This window comes from Brienomyrus brachyistius, unplaced genomic scaffold, assembly GCF_023856365.1.
Source record: "Brienomyrus brachyistius isolate T26 unplaced genomic scaffold, BBRACH_0.4 scaffold74, whole genome shotgun sequence".
Taxonomy (NCBI): domain Eukaryota; kingdom Metazoa; phylum Chordata; class Actinopteri; order Osteoglossiformes; family Mormyridae; genus Brienomyrus; species Brienomyrus brachyistius.
Genome location: NW_026042349.1, coordinates 249,142 through 259,581, shown reverse-complemented (window position 1 = coordinate 259,581; position 10,440 = coordinate 249,142). Strand labels below are relative to the sequence as shown.

The following is a 10,440-nucleotide window of genomic DNA, read 5'->3' as shown; positions in this document are numbered from 1 at the left end:
GTATATATTGCATTCCTATAAACAGAAACATTCTGCTCTTTTAAACAGTTTGCACTTTTTCAGTCTCATTTCATTGTCTCTTTCTATAATCCATCGTTTGATGTAATTTAACAATTTATATTGAATGCAGCGCTCAGCTGGAGCAGAAAAGAGATATGCACATATTGGGCTACTGATTTTTTGGCCTCATCATAATGTCAGAAGGAAGGAATGCGTTGAGGTAGGCCTGTGGTTAGAAGGTCAGCAGGAAGAATGATGAAAGTATGATGCTGCAAATGCACGAATGGACAACTATCAGCTCCCCAGGCAGAGGGTGTGTTTGGACACGCCCACAGCTGTTATGTCACACAGTAGTAGTGACACCCAGGTGGCGTCTAGCTCATACTTTATGCTTTCGTGCGCTTCCGGTCTGGAGGCGGTTGTCCGAGCGGCAGCTTGCGGATGGTTGCGGGCGGCGCATACGTACTGCAAAGATATTCCTCCAGACCAGTAAAGGGCAGATGTTGTCTTCTAGGTCTTAATGAAGCTTACGCAAAAGCAGGATGAGATACCATTTAAATCCGCAAGTTTCAAGTGTTCTCAGGTTTTTAAAACTATAAACATAACTATCTTTTATAAAACTACTTAACTGATGTCGGATTTTTCTCACAAACAATTTGTAAGTAAATATGTTTAACATTTACCTCTGTCCGATCACGTTTCTCATTGGAAGTACTATTCGATTCTTGTGATAAAATATATATTTTGGGATAAAAATCAATAATAATCTAGAAATATGTGGAATGTATGGAGTCCCTAAGAGGTCCGGGTGGGAAAATATGTTTTTAAATAATGTTACGTTCCCTCACAATAGTTTTGCGATCCTACTACAATGAACATGTCTGTATCGTCCAGGTTTATACTTATTACTCGATTAATTCTATGCTTTATACCTTAAACTAACACAGTACAGTTATTATTTGAAACAGAAAACTATTGCGAGGGAACGTAAAACTATTTCGAAAAACATTTTGTTACCCTGACCTCTTAGGGGCTCCGTAGTAATATATCATTAATCTTGAACAAATATAGATGAGAATAGCTTTCCAGAACAGTTGATATTTATTATTTTGAGTTGAACAAATTTAAAGGGGAAAGTTTACATACATCCCACCTACTGGATATACGTAGTAAATTATCGTGCACATGCGCAGTGACGCGCAAGTTTTCCGCTAGATATAAATATATGGGCTACACGTGCTCCCATCGCAGCCAAGCCCTGATGACGATATTTACGTCTTGTCCCCTTGTCTCACATCAGAAAAGTGAAGAATTGGCCTTCAGGCAAGCTTTACCACTGGACCCTCCCCCCCACATGTAATCTGTAAAATTGGTGGCAGTTTGATGCCAGCAGTTTGCTAAGTTGCTGCACCGTCATAGGACGCTGCCCAGGGTCACTGCCCATCTTACCCCTGCCAGGATCCGCCACTAATGCCATGAGGAGACATTTTTTGAGCAGGCCAGTGGTTGTGATGTCAGCAGTTGTGAAGGGAGATGAGCTTAGGGTATTATGGGAATCTGGGGGCACTGTTACTCAGACAGCTGGATGTGGCGCAGTTTCTCCTTGACACGCACAAACTCTGGAGCATTTTCCTGGTTCTGCCTGCTCTTCATCGCTTCCAGCTCATCCTGAGGGAGAGGAGTGGCAGAGTGTATTGCTTAGGGATGTGTTAGAGACACTCTGACACTTCATTTCTCTGAGCAGCTGTGTGTGCTGTGCTGGATGGGTGTGGGCCTCCCTGTCCCTCTCCTTGTACTTTTGGTATAGACTTCAGGTAATTCATTTTATTTTTTATAGGGATACTCATGGCACACTGAGTAAGCCTAAAGAGGCAGGTGGAAGTGAAGCAGAGGAACAGTGACCAAAAAGGGTGACTAATAAGTAAAGAGGAACCTTGGGGCTGAGCAGGATGATCCCTGCACTGACCGCTGCTAACCCTGAGCTGGATGGATGAAGTTTGGGAATAATGAGGAACTATGTTTTTTTTTCCTCCTCCATAAGTCTAAGGTTCTCTTTTAATATTGCATTGAAACCCTAAATCTGTGCTGGTGTAAAGGCACAACCCAGAAAGCTTTAAGGAGGGGCCCTGCACTGAGGTAGTATCTACGAGGGAAAAGCCCTGCACTAGGGTAACGAATTGCGAGGGAGCAGCTTCGCACTGGAGTAGCGACTGCGAGGGAACGGCCCCACACCGGGGTAACGACTGTGAGGGAACGGCCTTGCACTGGGTTAATGACTGCAAGGGAATAGCCCCGCACTGGGGTAGTGACTGTGAGGGATTGGCCCCACAGTGTGGTAGTGACTGCGAGGGAATGGCCCCACACTGGAGTAATGTGAGCTAGCATCGGAAATTCATCGCAGAGTCTCAAAGTACTTATGTAAGTCGCTCTGGCTAAGGGCGTATGCCAAATCCTGTAAATGTAAATATAATGACTGCGAGGGAGCAGCCTTGCACTGCGGTAATGACTACAAGGGAACAGCCCCTCACTGGTGTAGTGTCAGCGAGGGAGCGGCCCCTCACTGGTGTAGTGTCAACGAGGGAGCGGCACCTCACTGGTGTAGTGTCAGCGAGGGCGCGGCCCCTCACTGGTGTAGTGTCAGCGAGGGAGCGGCACCTCACTGGTGTAGTGTCAGCGAGGGAGCGGCACCTCACTGGTGTAGTGTCAGCGAGGGAGCGGCCCCTCACTGGTGTAGTGTCAGCGAGGATGCGGCACCTCACTGGTGTAGTGTCAGCGAGGGAGCGGCCCCTCACTGGTGTAGTGTCAGCGAGGGCGCGGCCCCTCACTGGTGTAGTGTCAGCGAGGGCGCGGCCCCTCACTGGTGTAGTGTCAGCGAGGGAGCGGCACCTCACTGGTGTAGTGTCAGCGAAGGAGCGGCACCTCACTGGTGTAGTGTCAGCGAGGGAGCGGCCCCTCACTGGTGTAGTGTCAGCGAGGGCGCGGCCCCTCACTGGTGTAGTGTCAGCGAGGGAGCGGCACCTCACTGGTGTAGTGTCAGCGAGGGAGCGGCCCCTCACTGGTGTAGTGTCAGCGAGGGAGCGGCCCCTCACTGGTGTAGTGTCAGCGAGGGAGCGGCCCCTCACTGGTGTAGTGTCAGCGAGGGAGCGGCCCCTCACTGGTGTAGTGTCAGCGAGGGAGCGGCACCTCACTGGTGTAGTGTCAGCGAGGGAGCGGCCCCTCACTGGTGTAGTGTCAGCGAGGGAGCGGCACCTGCTGCATTTTATGCTGCCGTTTCTGCAGCTCCTGTTCCAGATCGGAGAGTGGCTGCAATGCCTGCTCCTGCTCCCGGTGCAGATTCAGTCGGCGCTGCTCCAGGCGCTGCTGCAGCTCTGGCTTGGCCCCTGGCGACAAACCCCTCCACAGAGACAGTGGTGTCACATGCATGAGTGTGGCCTCACTGTCTCTAACACGATTCCCACAGGTAGCCCATGCAGTGCCCGCAATACACAGTCTTTCTGGCTGTGTTCTGAACTACCATTCATACCGTTTGTGAGTGAGAAGCAGTTCCCGGTGTAGGTCCTGGTAGCGGGGGGGTTCTGCTGTAGACCCATATGTCCTTTTGGGTCGATGGGCTACTCCCCCAGGCGACTCCATGGCCGAGACTGATGAACTCTGAGGTGGAGGCCAAGGATCCGTCTTGGGGCTGACAGAGTTACTACCAACTGCCCTCTCTTCCAGTGATGTTGTGACTTACTCACGTTCCCAGAACAGTTGTGCTATTCTACCACTGAATAAAGAATTTGCATAAGTGATTGTATAATTATAAAACACATATAAAACACCTATGCATGTACATGAATGGTTTACAAGAATAAAATTATTGAACTTAAACATTAGCTAATAGACTAATAGATGAAACTGGAAACTCAATCTGACTGCACAAGCACAAGGGACACTGCAGCAGTTTGGGCTCAATGTGGACCTGAGTTGTCCTTAAGATTTTCTTAAGAATTTTCTTAAGAATTACAGTATTAATATTTTGGTGATCCATTGCAGATCTCTCTATTGATTATTGCATTTTAATCTTGTTATAGGTATATTTTGCTATAGCACTCATATATGTAGCCATTATATTTGATAGTCATGTAGTTTCTTTTCATTTTTTTTCCAGTAGCTAATATGGTCTTTAAATTAAAGTTTTTTTTTGGCGACTATCTTCATAATGAACTTTGACAGTTAACAAGATTAATACATTTGGAGTTACTGCAAGGAAGTGTGGAGCTGTTTTATTACATACGTCTCACTTCCCTCTTTGGTTAGGCCATCAGGAACTCATACCACCAGCAGGGCCACAGTGGCACACCACACAAAGCCTGTAGAGCAACAAAGCCAGCAGCTTCCTTCTTTGAAAGCTTTGTGACTCCCTGCGGCTACTAGACTCCCACGGTTGACCGACACACTACAGTTTCTTAGCATTCCCTGCTGGACACAGAGTGTAATTACAGGACTGCTGTTCTTATACTGCGGCCTGTTGGAGGTGTGGTTTTCTTTACCTACACAGTGACAAACTTCACAAAATACAGGCAAAACACCCAGCCCCAAAGTAGCAATAGTATGTAAGCCATCAGTCCCCAATAACTGTAACTAATTCCTGGCTGCCAAAATTCCTTAAAAAATATAAATTTACAAAATATACAATGTCCACATGAATATTGTGTTTACCATTGCAATATTGTAATTTTATATTAGCAATACATTACCTGCATACAAATTGCAATAATATATTACAAATTTACGTTACCTACAGTGTTTTTGTGATATATCACAGACTGGTTTTTGCTCTAATTCAGGAATGAATATATTTGTTTTTATAAGAACATATACAGTAAGTGATATCTACTGATGTAATAAATATCAGTCAGAAACTATTTAAAATTCAGGAAGCAGGTGCTTAAATAAAAGAATTCGGGACGATTCCAGCGCTGCATATTTTAATCATCAACAATCCTTCAACTTGCTAGGCTGTGACAAACAGCAGCTTTTAAGAGTCAAACTTCTCACCACATATGGCTCCCCATCCATTATTAGATAACCTGTTGAACATGCATATCAGTTACACCCCCAAAGCCCTGCTCTTTACCTGTTCCATAGTGCGGCAGGGCAGCATATCAGCTAACAGATTTCCAGGGAGACAGAGGCAGAGCAGTAGCTTAGCAAGACGGTACGCAGGCTCCCTTAAGGAGATGTTCTTGTGCCTTTCAAAGAAGATTACCAAGCTAAGCACTATGTGCACAGCACACATGGGGTATCACATTCCGCAAGAAGCAGACAGCAGCACACAGAGATAGGAGCGCACTCCATGTGTCATTGTGCATGTAAAGACACCTGCAATGGCCTGGGGGTGGACGGTAAGTGATACCCGCTGGACCGTCCAGAATGCAGCTCACTACACCTGATATGCTTTACTCCACCTTAGCAGTAACCCTGCTGGTGATTGGTTCCATCCCCAGCGGGCAGCAGATGGTAGTCTGATTAAGGAAACAAACTCCAATATGTTCTACACAGTTACTTATTCCGGATCTTCTCAGAATACTTTCAGCTTTAATTTGATATGCCACAGCTTTAAACTTAGGAAAGACAGACAAAAGGTCACTGAACAAATTATGCTGCATGGAGTTTTCGGCTGCTTTCATGGTCCCTCAAGGCAGGCAGGTCTTAGAGGTGCCCGACCAAACCTGCGAAGAAGAAAGTGGGCAGCAGCCGTACAAGGAGGCCAGAATGCAGGAGGTCGTGAAAACAACAAAGCCTTTGATTGTATTGAGAATGTCAAGCTGTAGAATATTCTCAAAACGGCTGTACCAAAGTTCCTCATTGTCCTTATGAAGGATCTCTACACTAGACAAGAGACCACAGGTGGGATAGAAAGGGATCTTCGTTCCTTGAATTGTTGTCTTAAGCAAACACTTGCCCAGTGGGTGATCAACCTGTGGGCTGAGCCTGGGACTCTCCCTTCTTCAGATGGTTTGTGGAAGAAAAACCCTCCAAATCTGCACAGAAATCTAAAGCCGTCAAACCCTAGCATTCCACAGTGCCATTGTTGTTTGTTGTTAGCCAAATGAGATTGAAAATCAGTAATGAGCTTGTAAAACAGTGTGCGGTGGAGGTTCTTTGGTGAGGCAAAATCTGGTGAGTACACTGTTCAGTTACCAGTGTCTGGTTATGCTTCCCTAGAGCCAGCAGCCATTTTCTACCCCTTTGTATCCAACCTGCGCTGACACTGAAATGGCATTTCTTTTGTTCCAAACCCATTGGTGTCACAGTTCCCATCTTCTCCTCCTGTTCCCAATTCATATGGGACAGTTAAGTTCCTGAGTAGAGTTCATTCAGCAATGGCACTCAGAACCTAATATACAATTTTTTTTATCACAAAAACTTAAGTAACAAAGTTTGGTTGATCTGATATAGAATTTTAATGTAGATGTTACATTTCTTAAAGGTTTATGGTCTTAAAGATTAGTATTATGTTTGTACATTTTAGAATGTATCATGAGTCATTTTAAGTTAATTTGGTTAGTTTGTACATCAGATAGAAACATGATTATTTGTTGAATAACAGTTGAATGAATCATATATGGTTCAGTGGTTTGCACTGTCACCTCACACCTCTGGTATTTGGGTTAGGGTTAGGGTTAGAGTTTGCATTTTCTCCCTATGTCACGTTGCAGCTTCTGGTTCCGTGTGTGTGAAGTTTGCATGTTTTCTCTATGTCACGTTGCAGCTTCTGGTTCCGTGTGTGTGAAGTTTGCATGTTTTCTCTATGTCACGTTGCAGCTTCTGGTTCCGTGTGTGTGAAGTTTGCATTTTCTCCCTATGTCACGTTGCAGCTTCTGGTTCCGTGTGTGTGAAGTTTGCATGTTTTCTCTATGTCACGTTGCAGCTTCTGGTTCCGCGTGTGTGAAGTTTGCATGTTTTCTCTATGTCACGTTGCAGCTTCTGGTTCCGTGTGTGTGAAGTTTGCATGTTTTCTCTATGTCACGTTGCAGCTTCTGGTTCCGCGTGTGTGAAGTTTGCATGTTTTCTCTATGTCACGTTGCAGCTTCTGGTTCCGCGTGTGTGAAGTTTGCATGTTTTCTCTATGTCACGTTGCAGCTTCTGGTTCCGCGTGTGTGAAGTTTGCATGTTTTCTCTATGTCACGTTGCAGCTTCTGGTTCCGCGTGTGTGAAGTTTGCATGTTTTCTCTATGTCACGTTGCAGCTTCTGGTTCCGCGTGTGTGAAGTTTGCATGTTTTCTCTATGTCACGTTGCAGCTTCTGGTTCCGCGTGTGTGAAGTTTGCATGTTTTCTCTATGTCACGTTGCAGCTTCTGGTTCCGCGTGTGTGAAGTTTGCATGTTTTCTCTATGTCACGTTGCAGCTTCTGGTTCCGCGTGTGTGAAGTTTGCATGTTTTCTCTATGTCACGTTGCAGCTTCTGGTTCCGCGTGTGTGAAGTTTGCATGTTTTCTCTATGTCACGTTGCAGCTTCTGGTTCCGCGTGTGTGAAGTTTGCATGTTTTCTCTATGTCACGTTGCAGCTTCTGGTTCCGCGTGTGTGAAGTTTGCATGTTTTCTCTATGTCACGTTGCAGCTTCTGGTTCCGCGTGTGTGAAGTTTGCATGTTTTCTCTATGTCACGTTGCAGCTTCTGGTTCCGCGTGTGTGAAGTTTGCATGTTTTCTCTATGTCACGTTGCAGCTTCGGGTTCCGTGTGTGTGAAGTTTGCATTTTCTCCCTATGTCACGTTGCAGCTTCTGGTTCCGCGTGTGTGAAGTTTGCATGTTTTCTCTATGTCACGTTGCAGCTTCTGGTTCCGTGTGTGTGAAGTTTGCATGTTTTCTCTATGTCACGTTGCAGCTTCTGGTTCCGCGTGTGTGAAGTTTGCATGTTTTCTCTACTTCACGTTGCAGCTTCTGGTTCCGTGTGTGTGAAGTTTGCATGTTTTCTCTATGTCACGTTGCAGCTTCTGGTTCCGTGTGTGTGAAGTTTGCATGTTTTCTCTATGTCACGTTGCAGCTTCTGGTTCCGTGTGTGTGAAGTTTGCATTTTCTCCCTATGTCACGTTGCAGCTTCTGGTTCCATGTGTGTGAAGTTTGCATGTTTTCTCTATGTCACGTTGCAGCTTCTGGTTCCGCGTGTGTGAAGTTTGCATGTTTTCTCTACTTCACGTTGCAGCTTCTGGTTCCGCGTGTGTGAAGTTTGCATGTTTTCTCTATGTCACGTTGCAGCTTCTGGTTCCATGTGTGTGAAGTTTGCATGTTTTCTCTATGTCACGTTGCAGCTTCTGGTTCCGTGTGTGTGAAGTTTGCATGTTTTCTCTATGTCACGTTGCAGCTTCTGGTTCCGTGTGTGTGAAGTTTGCATTTTCTCCCTATGTCACGTTGCAGCTTCTGGTTCCGCGTGTGTGAAGTTTGCATGTTTTCTCTATGTCACGTTGCAGCTTCTGGTTCCGCGTGTGTGAAGTTTGCATGTTTTCTCTATGTCACGTTGCAGCTTCTGGTTCCGCGTGTGTGAAGTTTGCATGTTTTCTCTATGTCATGTTGCAGCTTCTGGTTCCGCGTGTGTGAAGTTTGCATGTTTTCTCTATGTCACGTTGCAGCTTCTGGTTCCGTGTGTGTGAAGTTTGCATTTTCTCCCTATGTCACGTTGCAGCTTCTGGTTCCGTGTGTGTGAAGTTTGCATGTTTTCTCTATGTCACGTTGCAGCTTCTGGTTCCGTGTGTGTGGAGTTTGCATGTTTTCTCTATGTCACGTTGCAGCTTCTGGACCTGAAATGCTCAACACTGTGTGCATCTGTAACTGACTGATACATTGGCTCCCCATTCTGGGTTATTCCCCGCCTCCTCCCAGCCCCCAGGATAGGCTCCAGACCCCCTGTGACCCTGAACAGGACAAGCAGTTTCAGAAAATGGATGGATGGATGAAGCATAGATTGATTATAAGAACTTGTGCCCTAAGCAAGTTGACTACTGTTGTGGTTAAGCAGGTTGGGAAGCTGGACCTAGGGGTGGAAGGTTGTAGGTTGAAATCCCAGAACCAGCAGAATGACTTCACCATTCTCCATCTGAAGTCCCATAACCCTAGTTCTCCAGGGATATCCTGACTCTGTATTCTCGATTATATGTCACTTTGAATAATACCATCGCATTTTCTGTTCACGTTCTACACCCCAGGGGATAGTACTGTTGCATTTTCTATTCACGTTCTACACCTCACTTTATGGTACCGTCACATTTTCTGTTCACGTTCCACACCCCAGGGGATGGTACTGATGTATTTTCTGTTCACATTATACACCTCAGGGGATGGTGCTGTCGCATTTTCTGTTCACGCTCTGCACCTTAGGGGACAGTACTGTTGCATTTTCTGTTCACGCTCTGCACCTTGGCGGACGGTACTGTTGCATTTTCTATTCACGTTCTACACCTTGGGGGGCGGTACTGTTGCATTTTCTGTTCACGCTCTGCATCTCTGACTTCTACAACTTGTATACTTGTCCGCTGCAGAGATTTGTATGCTGAGTCTGCTGTTGTGGCATGTAACAATGGACAGGGGCGGAGTACAGAGGTGTGGGGAGAAGCTTTGCTGAGGCATGTTAGCTAAATCACATGCGGCTTAACAGCACAATGACCAAAAAAAAAGTGGTAGTGGATTTTAGGAAACAGAAGCCCTCCAAGATACCAGTCTCCATTAAGGGAACAGAGGTGGCGATAGTACAGAGTTACACAAAACTAGGAGTGCAGCTGGACAGCAAGATGTTCTGAGCTCGGAACATGAAGGCTGTGTACAAACAAAGCATGAACCGGCTCTGTTTCCTGGGAGCCTTCAGTCATTCCCCTATACATTGTCTAACTTCCTTTTGTTCACTTCCACTTTAGTTAGTTACTCTCTATTCTTACCTTCTTACTTAGTCACTGTTATATGTAAAATGGCATCCTTACCTTACATAACTCATCTTTTTTGTCCTTGTACTCATATTCTTTATTTAATATTTGGTAATTTAAGGTTTGTTTATTATTTTAATCTTGGACTATGAGAGCAATGCCTTGGCACAATAATTTCCCTTGGGATTCACTTAATTCTTATCTAATCTAATCTAATAATTATTTTGAGGGCTAAATGTCAAATTTGAATAATGGTCTAAGGCCATCATTAAATTTTCTTTTATTTTAATCCAGCTTGGTATTGAAAGGGAAAGCTAGACATTTGGTGTAAATCCAAACTTTTTCTATTGGAATTTCTTAAATCTAAAGTACAGATATAAATGTGTTTTAATAAAGTACTTCTGTTGAAGTATCTTTCTCTTGAGCACAAAAGCGGTGCTCCCTCTGTGAATGATGAAATATTTTCACTACTTTAGCATTGCGTTACTCTTTGTAACTCGGCGCCCGGTGGTTTTATCTGTGTTCTGCTGCTTTTCCCTGACAG

At 45.2% G+C, this 10,440-nt stretch overlaps 1 protein-coding gene across 1 annotated transcript; it reads right to left on the bottom strand.

Annotated features, from left to right (window-relative positions):
• Window positions 1–643: 643 nt before the first annotated feature.
• Window positions 644–5,366, bottom strand: zgc:195245 (uncharacterized protein LOC565483 homolog). The gene is made up of 4 exons (XM_049003024.1): window positions 5,120–5,366; window positions 3,524–3,766; window positions 3,250–3,394; window positions 644–1,668 (listed from the first exon to the last, which is right to left on the bottom strand). Exons 2-4 carry the CDS (start codon window positions 3,631–3,633, stop codon window positions 1,570–1,572), a joined length of 354 nt encoding a protein of 117 aa, XP_048858981.1. The 5' UTR covers window positions 3,634–3,766; window positions 5,120–5,366; the 3' UTR covers window positions 644–1,569.
• Window positions 5,367–10,440: the final 5,074 nt, after the last annotated feature.

Bases quoted from the DNA above. Each gene is read 5' to 3' on its own strand.
- zgc:195245 (XM_049003024.1), bottom strand. From the start codon at position 3,633: ATGGAGTCGCCTGGGGGAGTAGCCCATCGACCCAAAAGGACATATGGG. The intron at 3,395-3,523 runs GTATGAATGGTA...GTCTCTGTGGAG, and splicing joins CTGCTTCTCACTCACAAACG to GGGTTTGTCGCCAGGGGCCA. The intron at 1,669-3,249 runs GTGCCGCTCCCT...CCTCTCCCTCAG, and splicing joins GGCAGCATAAAATGCAGCAG to GATGAGCTGGAAGCGATGAA.